A 17,968-nucleotide genomic window follows, 5' to 3' on the forward strand; every position below is an offset into this window, starting at 1 on the left:
AGTCCTTCGCCAGCACGAAGCGGAACTTGAGAGCCAGGAGCTCGGCCCGGAGGCGGGCGTTCTCCTCCAGCAGAGCCAGCACGCGGCCCTCCAGCACCACGTCGTTGACGCGCCGCTTCTCCCGCGAGCGCTTGGCCGCCTCGTTGTTCTTCCGCCGCTTGTCCCAGTAGCCTTCGTCCTTTTTGTCCACGGGGATGAACTCGCGCTGGCGCCGCACGCCGCCGGGCGAGGACGGGCTCTCCTTGCGCTTGACGGCCGAGCCGCGGCCCAGCAGGGAGCGTGCCAACAGGCCGCCGGAGGTCAGGATGGACACGGCTTCATCTGTGAAGGACAGAGGCCCTCCTCCTCCTCCTCCTCCTCCTGCACCGGGATTCCCGGGCGACTCTAGAGTCTGGAGCACAGCCACATCCTGCTGGGACTCTTCCTCATACATCATCATGCCTCTCAGGTGTGTGTGTGTGTGTGTGTGTGTGTGTGTGGGGGTGCTCGCTGCGCTCTGAGGATGCAGCAACAGTGCCACCTGGTGGCCAAACAGAGAGAGGGACAACATAAGTGGGATTTAGTGGTTACGCAAGAGCCATTACAACACAACGTTATGTACCCCCCCCCCTTCCTATTACATATCTCCAGTAACACGTACCATAACCTCGCCGGCTTCGTTACGTGTTCCATACGGGACAGCACGTGGAGTCAACACGTGGCTCGCGGCCCCAGTTGTTAGACACAATAACGAGGTGCGTGTGGATTCTCGTGCTCATTAAAAGTGCCACTGCGCGTCGGGGTCGTTCTCTCGTGAGCTCCGCGGTCAGTTTCCGGTGCTGACCGCCCCGCGCTGACCCGCATGTCGCTGTGTTGCTCCTCATCTCATCATCACGAGCAAGACTTTAGACTTTTAGTTCATTTATTTTAAACAAGCCGCGCGCGAGCGAATCAAACACCGAAACTTGTTCTCATTTGAAAAGAGTCGCAAGCCTTTTTTACGGTGTTCTTTTATTGAGCGAAATGATACCCTAGTTTCTATAATAATAATAATAATAAGAACAATAATACCACTAAACTTATTAGAATTAATAATCGTACCTGTAGAAGGATCAGTTTTTCTCCGCCGGTGCGCAAGACTCCCAGGAAGAAGAAGTCTCTCTCTCTCTCTCTCTCTCTCTCTCTCTCTCTCTCTCTCTCTCTCTCTCTCTCTCTCTCTCTCTCTCTCTCTCTCTCTCTCTCTCTCTCTCTCTCTCTCTCTCTCTCTCTCTCTCCTCGGCTCTGCTGTTACTCCATATTACGCTCTCTCGTCCTCTCTGCTCCACTTGGAGGAGCGCAGCTCGTATTTGTAACGTCGGGTTCAGCTCGGGTCGGTCTCTGTCCTCACGTGACCCGGCGGGGCCTCTTTTGTGTGCGCGTCTTTCTGGGACCGCCTCCATCTGTGATCCCCCCTCATCCCCCCACCCCCCTTCCCCCAGTTCAGGCATCATCATCATCGCCATCATCATCATCTGACCTCCCTCGCCTCGCCCCGCCCCCTCCCACCACTGTGACAAGTATAGTTTTACCCTCTGACCCTGAAACATATTGTCTTTGGCGAACACAATTAGGCGAGATGCAGTCATGTTGACAGGAAAACATCAACAACACATTTCTTTATTGGGTTTAATAACGAAGCACATCTGGCGAACAAATTACATAAATCACGTTAACGCAAATCCCGCCGTCGGATCACTCGTTGCTCACGACTACACACACACACACACACACACACACATCGCACTAACAATCTAATCTGGTATGTTGAGCTCAAAGAGAATTTAAAGGGACATCAGCTGCTTTCTCTTTTTCGGAAACCATCAGGAAAACTACAGGAGCCCGTAAATAGTGTGTCTTCAAAATACATGACACTGCAAAACTATATCATGTGTCATATCTAACAAAAACGAACAACGTATAATGATCCACAGGTTCAAATAGTTGTTATCTTGTGCGTGACCCAATATGTGAAATCATAATGTACGATTCTCTGCATTGCATTTGCGTTGTCGCCTGTGTGTGTGTGTGTGTGTGTGTGTGTGAGTGTGTGTGTGTCTTTGGTATGCTGACAACACGTGTGCCGAGAGTGAGGGGCGGCATGAGGTCTCAGCTGACCCCATGTTCTTACAGTGACCGGGACACAATGAACCATGAACCGCATCACATCACGTATGTAAACTCCCTGAGCAAAAGGCCGTTGGACAGTGCGATGCTAACGGTAGCCGGCTAGCTTTGCTTAGCATAGCACCGAGGGGGTAGGGGGCGGGGCTAGCATGGACATGTCCAAAGGTGGGAAGAAAAAAAAGCAACAGAGAGCAACAGAGTTCATGTCCACGTGGATGACACACCAGTTGATCTCCGTTCGACATCTTCAAACGGTGCGTGAGAAGAGCCGGTGGGGATGAACGACCGGGCCGAAGCTTCTTTTTACAAATACTCGTCACATAACCAGACAATGACGAGCGAGTTATACCACCTGTTGTGAAATAGTGAAACTGCATGTTTAATAACCGTCGTATGAACGGGTTCTGCCAGTTAAGTATTTAAAATAACTCAAACCACACTCGCCTCCACAGAACACCCATAAATCAACTTTTTATTACTCACACTGTTATGTCACACTCGGATGGGGAGAACACCAAACCAGAAGTTTTATTGAGGTGATTATTTCTTGTGTACAAGAACGTTTCCCACAGAGTCACGAAAATCGTCCGTTCGCTGCGTGCAACAAAGTGAGTTACGCGAGACAATTTGGTTCACAGCGTTTTAAACGTCCGTGTGTAACACATCTCGTTGTTTACTTCCCTCCCCAAAGAAAAGAAGGAACGCCTTTGAAAGACGATCCCAAAGCAGCAAAAGTCTTGCGAAAAAAACGACTTCGCTGCGTGATGATTTGTTCGCGAAGATGTTCACACACGAAACGAGTCGAGTTGCAGCTGGTTGCTTTTATCCCCGCGGCGGGTCGGCGTAAACACCCCCTGCCGCTTCGTTGCATGGACAATTTAGTTTCCCCTCACAAGTGCAAAACCTAATAAAAAAAGCATCAGCAAGTCGGCATGGTGTCGCAACAGACTTAGTGGAGAAACAACATCAAGTGAGCGGGGGAGGGGGGGAGGCGGGAGGGGGTCGAGTTCTTGACATTCTGGCACGGCCTCTTTATGGAACGGCTCACCTTCGGCAGATACCGCCGTAAAACGGAGCGCGTCGTCTCAACTGAAGACTCGTCTCAGGGGAGCTCGCTCACAGTTACAGCCGAGCGTTAATGAAATGAATCTGAAGGCCCGAAAGTCATAAAGCAGTAAATACTATCACTCTGTTTTTTCCTTTTTCTCTCCCACTCAAGGCGTAAATGAGACCGTGGCAGTGTTACGAGGATCGAGATGTGAGAGGCCTCCGAGACACATTCGTAATTTGTGATAATGGGCTATGTATAATAAACTGAAGTGAATTAAATAGATGTTCATAGTTGAATAACTTTGTGCGCCAGTCAAGCACTGACAATGAAATGAGAGAAGAAGAGAGTTTGGAGCGTGGCGGCTCAATGGTGTTTTTTTATTTATATATTCATAGCAGCAATAGTTAGATCGGCAAACTAGTTTTCTACCTGCTGTAGCGGCCGAGCGTTATTTCTTTGCACCATGACCCGTCCTCCCAAATCTCGTGAAGGTGTTTGTGGTTAATCCTCGATCTCATAACACATGTTCCTGGAATACTTTATTAGATCCCTGTTAAGAAAGACATCAAGTGTCCACGACCAGCACTTCCTCTTGCCAGGTTGTGACTTGTTTTTTTCACACTTTTTCTCGGACTAACTAGCTCGTGCACAACAAGAAAATAATGCAGCATATTTATTTCCATGTTCGGCCAGTGATTCCAGCCTTTAGTCCTTTAGAGTAAGCAATGTGTAAGACCTCTTTTTCTATAATTGTTTGCTTAGTTAAAAACCTTACAGTCAGTTGGAGATGTCATGCCGCTAATGCTAGCTTAATGAGCAAGCTAGCAGCTAGCAGTCCTCTCTGAACTCAGGTGTGTTTTCGGATTCGGAGTGTGAACGAGTGGAGCTGCCACAGTTAGCACGTGTCGTCTAACGCTTGCACGTTTTCCGACTCAAACTGTTAAAAAAAAAAATAACAAAGTGTTTTAGTTTTTCTAGCGTGAGAATTTGGTGCTTTTCTTAGCCGACGTGATATTAAAAATAACCGAGGTTTGGTCTGACAAAACAAGAAGTGTTTGATTTAAAGTCACTTTGGGTAACTTTAACTGCTTTCTTTATAGGCAAAGGAGTAATTGCAGTAATCTAGTCTTGAAGTAACAAACGCATTGAACCAGATAATCGATCTCTGAGGAGTTGAGAGTAAAATTACTTCAGTTTTCTCAGAGTTTAACATCAGGAAGTTGCAGGTCATCCATATTTTTATGCCTTTAAGACATGCTTGAATTTTAGCGAGCTGTTATATAATATAATATATAATATAATTGAGTATCATCTGCATAATAATACGTTTATGAAGTGTTTCCTGATAATATTGCACAAAAGGAAGCATGTATAAGTTTGACTATTTTCTTTTTTAACACTTAAGTCAAATGGATCAAACAAGAAAAATAATCATTTGCTAAATCAAATATAATTTCTTGCAATGCTATTTAAGATTCAAGAGGATTTACTCGAAGTAAAACTGATTTACATTCTCAGTACTTTAATATTCATTGCGTACAAATTACGTCTCTCTTTCCAGGAAATGTCCTCTATAATTAATAATTCCGCCCCGTCCCGTATCAGTAATAGTTCTCAGGGTTTGGAACATTTGTGGCGGTCGCGGTAATGTAAATGTGTTTTGAACATAGCTTTGGCATAAGTTGTAAAAACCCAAATAATAATAAAAAAGCATCAGTCTCCCAGAGAACACAACTATGAAGACATCCCCCCCGCCTGCAGGCTTCCTTCATAACTCCTCCGCCCTGCTGGTGGGTATAAATACCCGGCGTCCAGCTCTCGCCAAGTGGGTGGCGGTGACGAGACTCACAGCGAGGTCGTTTACACCGGCCGACGGGGCTCTGCGCCGCGGCGTCGGCCGGGAGGGAGGCTGTCGGGCCAAGTCGACGGGGCAAACAGCAGATTACATAAAGAGCCCCGCAGGAGGCGGCTGGGGACGAGCCTGAAATACACTGCGAACTCGGCCACAGGGGAAGTCTGGGAGGAGGACCGTTGGACGGAGACACACTTCGCTGTGGCAGGAACAAGGTCACTCAGTTGACCTCTGACCGCCTTCAGCTTGAACTTGCGCCTTGCATTTTGGAAATGTCCCTCCCCTTTTGTTCCATCCATGTACTGTTATTGCATTTAGACTTCTTCTCTTTTAAAAAAATCATGTTTGGCTCCATAGAAAATCCTCACTGCAGTGACACCGTGTGATCCAGCTCCGCCTGATGTCACGCTATCTCATGTGATAACACTCGGCGCTCGTCAACAGCCATTATGCAACACGGGAGGAGCGGTCAGTCATATGAGATATTGACAAACACAGATAGAGTTTTCATGGGGACGTTTATTCCATCAACTCGTGTGTTTGCCGTTTACCCTCCATCTTCTTTATTTTTATTTTGATCTTGGCTCTGCACCATCTCGTCCTCGAATCACACAAACACGTTGCATTATTTAACGGCTGCTCTCGCAGCACATGCGATGTCACTTTTTTAACTCGACCGCAGCTGCGTAAAGTCCCGTAGCACCGGGTCGTTTCTCTTTCGATTTGAAGCTAAATCACCTGCAACCCAATTAGCTTAGCATAGGATAGCATAGCATAACATAGCATTAAGACTGGAACAGTGCGTTTTGTGTGTGCGGATGAAACGAATGAGGTCAAAAGAACGAGGTAAATTAGCGACCTTTTCTGACAAATCTAAGGCTAGCTATTTCTAGTCATCATGCTAAGCTAAGTGGCTACTTGCGGATGTCGCATGTTCGGTGTCAATTTTCTCGCCGAACTCTCGAAAAGAACGATAGAAAGTGTATTTCCTAAGAATTCCTAGCTTTCATTTAAATGTTTATTCGCACTTTCCACCTCATCCAATATTTATATCTTGAAAAATGTGTGAAAGCAAAACTAAATTGAGCTCCCTCGCTACTTTTCTCTCTCTTTTTTCCCCCCTGCTAGGCCGGTGACTAAGAACAATGCAGTGAAAAAAAGAGAGCCGTGCTCATGTTTATGAATCACTGCTCCCCTGAGACGTGCACCAGAGCAACATTTATGTAACGGCTCGTCTATACTGCAGACACACGGTAGCCGCCACCCACATGAGAGATGTATAAATAGGCCGTGACTCACTCTGTGTTTGACTTGGCAGGATAGGGTGGGGGGGGGGGGGGGTATGGGCTGTTTCATAACAACCTGAGCGTGCGTGTCCGTGCAGATCCGAGGTTTAATCATGATGTGTATTGATGGTTTGTCGTTGGCTGTAATATCTGCTCCCCTAACATAAACCCTCCGCCGTGACCTCAGTCTGCTCCACCAGGTGAGTCTATTTCGTGATCTGGGGAGGCAGAAATGTCAGCTTGAGCCTCGCCCCCCCCCACGCCTACAGACACACATCAGAAGGAAAACATTTGTACGTGCACTCAGACCGGTCGTGGGGGGAAGAAGCCGAGAGCCTCGCGCGTCTATTCTTGGGCTCTGAACTGCGTCACGCTGTTTCCGAAGCAACCGCTCGGGGCGGCGGCTGATGAAACGCTCATAAAAGAAATTACGCATGTTGGAGGGGGGGGAGGGGGACGTGGAAGGATTAATCAAAACATAGGAGATATATGCGGAACACGCACACAACTGGAGAAAGAATAACAAGATTCACAGTTTTTAATACAAATACTAGTGATACAAGTTGAGATTGTAATAAAGCCTCTATCAAGTGCCTTGAGTACATTTCTTCTTCTTCTTCTTCAGTTTACTCGGGGTTGTTTTCTCCTCGGTTCTGTCACAATAAGGTCGATCCGTCTGCAGACGCCATGTGATGTAATGATTCTGTTGACACGCAGCACACTACAGCCTGCTGCTCTTACAGGCAGTACAGATATGCAAATAAACAGGAATAACAATAATGGATTTTTTGTTTAAGTGTGATGACTGTTTGTTTTTTAGAAGAGAAGTGAAGAACTTTATCAGCAAGAGAGGAAAGAAACATTAAATACGGGGCCGTCAGAGTATGGGGAGGTGGGGGAGTGGTATCAACTGAATAAAAATATTGTAAATAAAAATCTTCTTTGGACGCTTCCCTTAGACAAAACAATATCTCAAAATAAAACATTTATCAAAACAAAACAAAGAGGGCGACGATGAGAACCAGTCAACAGTTAATCCAGCGCAGGATGAGTCGACAGGAAACAGCTGACGGACCTGAGCGCAACAATATTTCCTCTTGATATGAATATGAATTGGGTCAGATGATGCTCGAGCCCGATGTGTATGAGATCACATGAATTACATAATGCTTGAGTTTCGTGGCCGAGTCTGCTGGATTTGCTTCTTCCAGGCAGCTTCACAGAGAGCGCAGTCAAAAAGCCAAATAAGAGCCATCTGATGTAACTCTTTTGTAACTTGTATACGTTTTTACAATAAGTCTCAAATAGTTATTTTTTTGAAAAGTAAAGCCAACGCTGAAGTGCCTTAAACTTGCAATTTTTCTCATGGCCGTCAAGTGGTTACTCCTCTGTATAGAAGTCTGTGTTTCATGTGTTAACGCTGCATTCTCTCTCCTGACCACCAGGGGGCGGCGACTCTGGTTGTATAGAAGTATGTGCGTCATGTGTTAAAGCTGCATTCTCTCTACTGACCACCAGGGAGTGACTCCTCTGGTTGTAAAGAAGTCTATGCTTCGTGTGTTAAAGCTGAATTCTCTCTACTGACCACCAGGGGGCGACTGCTCTGGTTGTATAGAAGTCTATATATATGACTTCTCTCTTGTATTATTCCCTCAGTAAACATTGCAAACATGAGTTTATGTCTCTCTCTAGTTTCAAGTCTTCAATACAGCATGATGTCATCATTTAGTAAGTTATGGTCAATTAGAGTCAAATAGACCATAAAGCAGAGTATGGTTTGGGGCGGGGCTTCCTTGTGATTGACAGGCCACTAGCACGGAGAGTTGTGCGTGTTTTCTTCCTACAACTTTGACTTTTCCACGGCGAGTTTTCAGTTTCTGAACATTGTCGGGCGCCATGAAAAAACGTCTCATTCCGGTGGCACTGAGCTCCGCCCCCTCGTGTCCCTTCTGGTCAGGAGGGGCGAGATCCCCCTAGCGACGCTGGCACTCAGTGGCACTTGCCAGTAGTTGCCGCAGCTACTCAGTGGCACCACTCACTGGCACTCAGTGGCACTTGCCAGTAGTTGCCAGCAGATTTCCTTATCCTCCAGTTAATTAGAATCTATATAGTTGTACTGTGGTGCCATCCAGTCGGAAATTTGCTAACTGTTAAAGTCTGTATAGAACATGAATCACTGAAACTTGAATTTCTTTACAGTTTAAAGACCAAGCACGACAAATTCATACCTGATCCTCCAGTGTTAAACTTTAAACTAACAGTGGAATCTCCTCAAAGTAGAATTTCATGGCGGTATAACAGTATGACGTGGTAAAACAATAAATTATATATATATATATATATTATTTTGTATTTTTTATTATTATGAAAGAAAGGCGGGTACATTATACATATTATAGCGACCCTGTGAAGTGGCTGTCAATCACAGTGTGGCACCGTGCGTGCTGGTCGAGGGGGCGTGCCTGTGATTGGCGGAGTAGAGGGGAGGCGGGGTTAACCTGTCGGAAAACGGGAGTTAAGGGTGGTTGACGGGAACCGTTGTTGTTGACGTTCGAGCTGCTAAACTGAGAGGAGCACGCTGTCTGTTGGTGGATGCCCAATAAAGGAGGATTAATAACGTCGTCCCGTCTCCGTGTCATCAGTGCCATAACGTCCGAGACGTTACAATATCATGGTATATAAGTGTAATAGATTACGAAGTGAAACGTAGTAGGAGCAAAACAATATTAAATATAGTACAGCAGTAATGTATAGCACTATCTTATTGCATATTGTAAGTAAGTGTCTACAAAAAGACACTAATTATATATATATATCCATCTGTGTATCTAGCTAAACCGCAGCTCCTCCATTCTGTGATCATGAAAGTGATTTATTCCGCTGTCCAGGCACTTCAATGGAGCTTGTCACTGAGTCGTCGCAGACTCGTCACTGCGAAGACATGCCTCAGACGCGCCTGGCTGATCCTCCGTCTGCTGGCACTTTTTGACTAGCTGTGGCACCTTTTAACTAGTAGTGGCACTTTTTGACTAGCTGCGGCATCTGCTGGCAAGTGTCACTGAGTGCCAGTGCTTAAACTTTAGACTAACAGTGGCATCTCCTCAAAGTAGAATTTCATGGAGTTATAACAGTATGACATGGTAAAAAAATTAATTATATATATTTTTATTATTAAAGAAAGGCGGGTACATTATACATATCATGGTATATAAGTGTTATATATTACGAAGTGAAACGTAGTAGTAGCAAAACAATATTCAATATGGTACAGCAGTATTGTACAGCAATATCGTATTGCATATTGTAAGTCTAAAAAAATACATTATCTATTTGTACACTTAGGCAATGACAAAAGAAAAAACCCGCAGCTTCTCCATTCTATGATCATAAAACTGATAAACGGCAGCTGATCTGTCGTAACAACAATGGTTGTTCCACCCACAGCTTCTCGGCGAGTGTCGTTCGCTTGCTGCCGTCCTGCCACTTGAGTGTTGCTGCCAGCGACTCGTCGCAAACACGCCGCTGAGTCCTGGCACCGAGCGGCACTTGCCACAGACTTGCCACTGAGTTGTCGGTGCCAGTGATTGCACTCGCCCTCTCTCCTTCTGGTTGCAAAATGCCAGACAAGTCACGACTCCTTATCGTCTATGATGGCAAAACAATACACCCCCCCCCCCCACCCCACCCTCCTCCTTTTCCTCCAGCCCTTAAGATGTGAATTGGACTGTAGCCAAAACAATAAAAAGCAAGTTTATAAAACTGTACTTCAAAGATTTAAGATGTTCCCCTCGGTGCTCTCTCAGCGTTTGTTTTGTCCGCGTTACTAAAAAATTCATCTCAACGGCACAATGTTATCAGCATAACTCAATGAGCAACCCCCCCCCCCCCCCCACAGAAGCTTCTATTCTGCTGGCGTAAACAACCCCATCCGTCTCATTCAGGTTCGCTGTCACCGTGCAGCTGCAGCTCGGAGCAGAAAGCCGAGCGGGAGGATGTCGTAACTCGTCTGATTAGACGTCAGCGGGGGCCGGCGGCTACTGAACAATTCAAGTTGAAAACAAAGGGAGCATGAGAGAGCGTGTGGCCGTTGCTGGTTATGTAAAGCACGCCGCGCCGGTTGCGTAATCTGTCCGTAATCAGAGGGTGAAACAGATATAGGTGGCCCAGTTTCCACTTGGCTTATTCCAGCATGGCGGTGGCTCGGGGTCACCCGGGGCAGCGGGTCTGATTCTGGCTGAACCTCAGCCATCGCATTTGATCCTCATTTACAATAAATGTCTTCTTCTTCTTCTTGCTTCTTCTGCTGCTTGAATATGGACACATGTTTCTGGCGTGAGTCATCATTGTGTTTTGTTTCAATAATCTCTCCCGCCGTCTGAAAGCAGTTTGGCATGGAGTGAAGCGAAGATGACATCCAGAGCCACCTTCCAACGGGACTCTCGTGTCTCCTGTACTTTGGTTTGTCTTTAGATCACTAAAGGAAGACAAACCAAAGTACAGGAGACACAAGAGTCCAGAGCCACCTTCCAACGGGACTCTCGTGTCTCCTGTACTTTGGTTTGTCTTCCTTTAGTGATTCTTGTTGTGGCAGCAACAAGGTGGACTGTAGGGAAGTGAACAGATATGAATATACGTTACGGGTGGAATGGTCTACAGCTTCTCTGTTTACCAATACTGTACGCTGGTACATGGTTACAAAATACAAAAATGAGAAAATAAACCATTTTTAGGATTTTAAAAGACGAGGTAAAAACCCTCAAAAAGGTCAGAAACCCTAGAAAAGCATAAATAAGTCAAATGACCAACAAGCTAAAAAGCCTAATACCCCCCCAAAAGCTAAAGCCCTGAAAAACCTATATAAAAGCTCTTTGAGGCCAAAAAGCCAAAAGGTCTTCAGTCCCCGATACTTTGTTGTCTACACATAATTATACATCTTTACTTGGTGCATCTTTCACCTCCAGATCCATATATTACCAAACTTTTAGAGCCCTGCGCTACGTAGCACTCAGTTCGTAGCGCCTCCTTCGAAGGTTCCCGAACCGTTGTTGCCATCTTCACTGAACCAACTCTGAGCAGGCCAGATTAAGTTCAACCATCGGTTTTCATCATTAAACGAACAGCAAATGAGATATATATCAAGAATAAAATCATGACTGAGACCAAAACACCCTGAGCTCAATAGAAGGAAAGAAATCTGAGTCATTTATCACAGAGAATGAAACTCGGAGGAATCAACGCCAAATTAATCTGAATGACGATCGCTTTACAAATGAATCAGTTAATTAAGCTTTTATTAGGATTACCACTTCCTGGACTGAAGGTCACGAGAGTCGCGCTGCGCAAATGTTGAGTCAGCCATGGAAACTGCCGAGCGCTTTATGACCTCGTACTTCCTGCTGCCAGGAGCAGAGTTCACCAACGGTACATGGCAGGACCATTATTTCACAATGTTGCATAATGTTCCTGAGGAATTGGTTAATTCACAATTTGATGAATACCAAAGGGAAGAGTTTGGACAGGGTGTGCTTTGGACAGTTTAACAGTTTAATAACTGTATCTACGTATTTGATATCAGTGCCCCGCCCACCCCGTTCTTCCTTAGGTCAAAACGGTTAGCTCCGTCGGTACTGTTGCTGTTATTTGCACTGTTAGCGCTGCAAGCTCTGTTGGCTGCTAACTCCGTTAGCTGCTAACTCCGTTAGCAGCTAGCTATATTAGCGGTTAGCTCCGTCAGCTACTTGCTCCATTAGCTGCCAGCTCCGTTAGCTGCTAGCTATATTAGCGACTAGCTCCATCAGCTGCTAGCTCCGTCAGCTGCTAGCTGAGAGCCGTGTTGAGGCAATAGAGGCCTCCAGCGGGCAACGCATTTTTTGAGGCCGACCCTGTGTGTCATTGGCATTTTTTTATTGGATTTTGGATTATTGTGGCAAATAAACTCCGCGACGAACACAAGTTGATGATAATCAATTTTAGGCTGTAAAAGAACAAAACCGTGGTCCCATGGCTTCATGTCACCACCACGAAGCTAAAGGCGGAGGAGTAGTGTTTGGTGTTCTGACTCATTTCACCTATAAGACATGTAAAAGCTTCACAATTCACCCGGGGGGTATTTTGACATGTTTTATGTGATGGACGTTAAAATCTCATCTTAAACCACAGACCTTATTTAAGGCAGCAAACATAAAGAAAAATCATTCAAACTACTGCTTGACTTCAAGAAAATTGAATAGAAATGCTAAAGCAACTTTATATCGATATCCCGATCTACACCGTCCGTCAAGTTTCCATAAATCCGTTTTTTCAGAATCAGCTAAATCTGATCTTCGGCTCAGTCGCCAGACTGGAAGAAAAGAAGAAGAAAAGAAACAGAGGTTCAGTTAGTTTGACATCAATATCATCTTTATAGAAGAAGAAGCGTTTCATAACTCGGAGGAGGGCGTCGGCCCGTCTCATGCTCCGATGACCCACTGCGTCAGGTTTCTTAAGATCCCTTTTCTGCTCACGGAAGCTCACCGTATCTCCTTCTCCAAATCCCCGTGGAGCGAAGCAGAGGCCTAATGACCTGCAGGAAAGTCCGGCGGCTCTGCGAAAGAATTTATGTCTAAATATTAAAACACGATCATGAAACATTCACAGACGCCTCCAATTAAAATAGAACGGGGCTCTAATTTGGGCTCTTGATTGGCTTGTCTAAGGAAACACCGTTTACAGTAACACAGGGTCCTGTTACAGGAAATATGCCTGGTTTTTTGTTGTTGTCCTCTTCTAATTTTGATCGCAAGTAATCTTCATTTATTTACGATTTTCATAAGCAAAAATATTGAGTAATTGGTTCCAAGCACAGCCCCCCCCCCCCCCCCCCCCAGCACAGAGTCTCATGGGTCTCATGGGAGGATTCCTTTTATGGTTCACCTTTTTCATCTTCACTTTTTAGTTCTTATATAATGCAGAACTGGGGATGGAGTCATCCTCAGTCCCGCGCAGCGCATTTTCTGGAGAGTCGAGCGAAACATATCTATTTCTCCTTTAAATCCCCGAAAATAGAGCGGGAGGCCGTTCTGCAGCAGCCACAAGGGAGGCCGTGCAAAAAGAGTCTTTGAACAGTTGAAATAGCTTCACCCGAAGTGAACCGATGCTCAAAGCCGACCGCCCAGGCCAGCGGTCAAGGGACTGAGGTGTGTGTGTGTGTGTGTGGGGGGGGGGGGGGTTAGATATTTAAGTATCTAAGACCCCCCTCACCCACATAGTTCCAAGCTGCTCAACTATTATAGATTGAATACAATAAGTTAGCTGGCATGTACACCCTGACACCCTCACCACGTATACAGCTTTTGCTTTAAAAGGGACACATCATGCTCATTTCCTGGTCAATGCTTGATTTTTGGGTTTCTAATACATTCTAGACAGACAGCACAAGAAAGATTTTGAGTTTTTTACCATTAAAGTAAATGAAAAAACTCTTCTTGTCCTCTCCGTCTGAATATATACGTACCTTCATCTTCCGTTTCAGCGCCTGTCTCTTTAAGGCCCCTCCCTCCCGGAGCCCAGTCTGCTCTGATTGGTTTACAAGAACAACGCGGTGCATCTTTGCAAGGGCGGTTCCAGAGAGGGTTCAGACTTGAGACACCAAGGGCTCGCTTTACAGTTTTTGGGTCACGTGGGTTTCGACACTGCCCCGCCCCCTTTTGAGAAAGGTCCTCCAATAGGAGAAGCACTGCCCCGCCCCCTTCTGACTCATTTAACCTCTTAAGACATGTAAAAGCTTCACAATTCACCTGGGGGGTATTTTGACATGTTTTATGTGATGGACGTTAAAATCTCATCAGTCTTAAACCACAGACCTTATTTAAGGCAGCAAACATAAAGAAAAATCATTCAAACTACTGCTTGACTTCAAGAAAAGTGAATAGAAATGCTAAAGCACCTTTATATCGATATCCCGATCTACACCGTCCGTCAAGTTTCAATAAATCCGTTTTTTCTGAATTAGCTAAATCTGATCTTCGGCTCAGTCGCCAGACTGGAAGAAAAGAAGAAGAAAAGAAACAGAGGTTCAGTTAGTTTGACATCAATAACATCTTTATAGAAGAAGAAGTGTTTCATAACTCAGAGTCCCCTTTTGGGAAAGGTCCTCCAATGGGAGAAGCACTGCCCCGCCCCCTTTTGGGAAAGGTCCTCCAATAGGAGAAACGTGAACACAAACTGCTCCATATTGACCAAAAATAACTGTAGGACACTTTTTTCACAAGCCGAACATTCTGATACAAACATTAAAAAGCTCCCTCCCGTACTTTTTCCTTCTTTATTTATGTTTTAGCACCCACTAGTTAAACCAAAGAAGTCTTTATATGTGCAGAATAAGTGAGTTTTATGACTGGAATCTTTGGTCAATCCTATATTTGCTCTTCTTCCTCATCATACATGTTAAACACAACACATCCAATGTTGATAACATAAATAATGCATGAAATCTGCATATTTATCTCACATGTAGAGTCTGTGAGGGTCAGATATGTGGAGGTACGCACACAGTGGAGTCCTTCAGTGTGTGGTTGTGAACTCTCTCGCCCCGCCCAGCGTCTTCATCACCCACATGATGTTTGACTCCACAGATGTTTCCAAAGCCTGAAGGAAATTGATAATTTGCTTCAGTTCCATAAAAGAAAAACAATATTTAAAATATATAAAGTGTAAGTGATGCCAGTTCAACCCAGAAGCTTTGGAAAGAGAACGAGCCAATGAGACTCAGAGGAGCTGAAGCATTCACACAAACACTCTTCATCTTCTCGGGCTCCTCTTCTTCACATTAATGTTGACTGTTGTAATGTGGGATCAGGCAATCGAGTTGTCATCGTGCCAGACGAGTGGGGAGGGTGTGTGTGTGTATGAGTGTGTGTTGAGGACAATGGCCCAACTCAGCAGGCCGTCTGAGGTCAGTTTATTGTGTCCTGACCTCACACACCCTCTACACAACGTTTATTCATTCACTTCCTTCAGTTATCTAAGGAGCAACTTCACCTCCTCAGAATGAGAGGATACACTCTGTGTGTATGTTTATACACCCCCACATATTTATATACATATATATATATATGTGTGTGTCTGTGTATATGTTTATATATATACGTGTGTGTGTATATATGTGTGTATATATACTTAAATGTGTGTATTTATGTTTGTACAAATATTTAACATTTATTTATATAACATATATTTTATTAGCATTGTTGGCGGGGCCTGAGACTCCAGAATGCTCTTTGTGTTATTAGAGAAATAAACGACTAGAACTTGAGATAACTTCTGCTATTCATTCATTCTTTGTTATGTTTATTATTCAAACTTTTTTATAGCTTATTTTAACATTGGCGTACTGCAAGCAAATCATTTCAACCATTTATGCGTTACCGTTTATTCTGTTTCTACTCACGGTTTCAGCCTCCCTGCTGCTGCTGCTCCGTTGTTACAGCTGGAGCGTCACACGTGGAGCTAATGTGGAGCTAACGTGGAGCTAACGAGGAGCTAACGTGGAGCTAACGAGGAGCTAACGTGGAGCCAACAAGGAGCTAACGTGGAGCTAATAAGGAGCTAACGAGGAGCTAACGTGGAGCTAACGTGGAGCTAACGTACATCCATTCTGGTTTCTGTGTTCCCAAACTACACGAGACTCCTGAGTGAGACCTCGGAAGGGTTTACTTTTAAGTGGGAGCTCCCTGGTGATGGGAGCAGGAATTGAGTCAACCATCATCATCATCATCATCATCTGTCCTATTTCTCTTACATGTTTCTCTCCAGCAGCGACATCACTTCATGACTCAATGACCACCCGGCATGATATTGAAGAACATGGCGCAGATGTGCTCTGGGCTTTTTCCCGTCTTCATCCTGTTTATGGAACCGATACGACTTCTAGTGAAGTCAGTTAGTCATCAAGGGACCAATTACAAAGGTTACATAACTCCTGTGAACGGACGTCTACGTAATGCCCTGAGCAGAAGAACACACTGAATATATCTGGATAAAGTGGTGTCGTGTGTCAGTTGAGAAGTTAAAACACCTGGTGTTTACTGTCCTGTTTTTTTGGGATGTTATGTTCTAATCCCCAATGGGAAAGCCAATATCCATATCCATAACTACACACTGGGTTGTGAAGACTGGGTTATTGAGGCAACACCGCCCTCTGGTGGTAGACTTATCTTCACAGCCATCCAAGGAGGATGAACTGTGTGTCCACATATAAATAAGAAGGAATATGAAGATTTAAGTTTGTATTAATTTAGATTTTTCATGGCAAAAAAATGGAAATCAGCCAAAGCCTCTGGACAAATTATAATTCACAAAGACGTGACACGATGCGGCATCATGGACTCTGATGTCTATTCTAAAAGATGTTAGATGAAGATCTCTATATGTAGACACTAACATGGGATGGAGTAGAATATAAATGTACGTTTATACGTACATTTAATTCAATTCAGTTTATTTTGTATAGACCTCCTCAATGTCAATGCCAATGTGCAGCACTAAGGCAATCACCATCAGCATCCACATGAATATTAAAATATCCTACAATAATAACTTTATCAGTTGTAAGGACTATTCTGAATATGGACCTGGTGGCCGGTATATAACAAATATAATTGGCTGTAATGTTTTCCAGGTTGGATGAAAGACTAAGAACAAGGCTTTCAAATGAGTTGTAGTTTAGTTTAGGTTTAGGGTTTATTAATAGGCTAGAGTCAAAGATGGCTGCTACTCCACCTCCTCGACCGGTGCCTCGAGGAATGTGAGTATTAATATGACTTGGAGGAGTCGATTCATTCAGGCAGACATATTCTTCATGGCTCAGCCAGGTTTCAGTTAGACAACATAAATCAATGTGATTATCTGATATTAAATCATTGACTAATACAGCTTTAGATGACAGAGATCTAATATTTAGGAGTCCACATTTAAATAGTGAAATAGCTGAAATAGTGGTGTTAACCTTTATGAGGTTATTTTGTACGACTCCTCTTCTGGTTATTTTTGCTTTAGTTAATTGAAGTGGCTGTTCTATAGAGCTGTGGGTGAGTAACTGCTCCAATGGAAGAGCAGGTGAGACTACAACTCTGCTCCTGCTTCCTCATCTGAAGGTTTAAGATTGTCGTCTCCGTGGAAAATTATATTTAGCCCGGCAGTGAGTATCCACTTGGGAAAGAATGAAAGCATTATCGAGAGATTTCCTTCATTTTTGTTACCTCATGTGGGTCAAGACTCAAAATCACCTACATTTCCCATAATGCAACCGCACTGTGTCTTCTGTAATACAATCCCTACCCAATAAAGACCCTTATCTTTGAAACTCCACCCCCTCAACCACAGTCTGTTTGTCAACTCCAAGCCCAAAAGGGGTCATTTTCGGAGACAGTAGAAAGTTCCCTTCACAGCCACAAGGGGTGTGATGTTGAACAGCTGTTTTTAAAAATGTTTTACTCGCTAAGCATTATTTACCGTGTAATATAAGTGTCCCTTTAATGTCTTAACTGTGAATTATAAATGTATATAGAGTTAGTTTTTTACTTAGTCACTGTGAGCATGGTAAAAAAATTCATTCCAGATAATTGTGATGATTTAGGGAAATAATAACTAACCAATGTG

The 17,968-nt window shown here is 44.4% G+C and overlaps 1 protein-coding gene and 2 long non-coding RNA genes across 4 annotated transcripts in view; 1 reads left to right on the forward strand and 2 right to left on the reverse strand.

Moving 5' to 3' along the window:
- The window catches only part of nfil3-6 (nuclear factor, interleukin 3 regulated, member 6), a 2,572-nt gene extending 1,398 nt beyond the window's left edge, over positions 1 to 1,174 (reverse strand). The window contains exons 1-2 of one of the 2 annotated variants that reach the window (XM_056407057.1): positions 1,081 to 1,174; positions 1 to 520 (exon numbers count right to left, since the gene is read on the reverse strand). The exon at positions 1 to 520 is cut by the window's left edge and continues 1,398 nt beyond it. In XM_056407057.1, coding sequence (XP_056263032.1) covers positions 1 to 439 — 439 coding nt within the window. In that variant the 5' untranslated portion in view covers positions 440 to 520; positions 1,081 to 1,174. Of the gene's footprint in view, positions 521 to 640 lie in introns of both variants that reach the window. The other variant, XM_056407056.1, reaches the window with a different exon arrangement.
- Positions 1,175 to 6,430: 5,256 nt separating this feature from the next.
- On the forward strand, positions 6,431 to 17,677 carry LOC130189115 (uncharacterized). The gene is made up of 2 exons (XR_008830712.1): positions 6,431 to 6,531; positions 15,767 to 17,677. It is a non-coding gene; the product is annotated as an uncharacterized LOC130189115 (long non-coding RNA).
- LOC130189112 (uncharacterized) lies at positions 11,606 to 15,407 on the reverse strand. Its single transcript, XR_008830709.1, has 2 exons — positions 12,845 to 15,407; positions 11,606 to 12,671 (listed from the first exon to the last, which is right to left on the reverse strand). It is a non-coding gene; the product is annotated as an uncharacterized LOC130189112 (long non-coding RNA).
- Positions 17,678 to 17,968: the final 291 nt, after the last annotated feature.

Source organism: Pseudoliparis swirei, chromosome 23, assembly GCF_029220125.1.
Source record: "Pseudoliparis swirei isolate HS2019 ecotype Mariana Trench chromosome 23, NWPU_hadal_v1, whole genome shotgun sequence".
Classification (NCBI taxonomy): domain Eukaryota; kingdom Metazoa; phylum Chordata; class Actinopteri; order Perciformes; family Liparidae; genus Pseudoliparis; species Pseudoliparis swirei.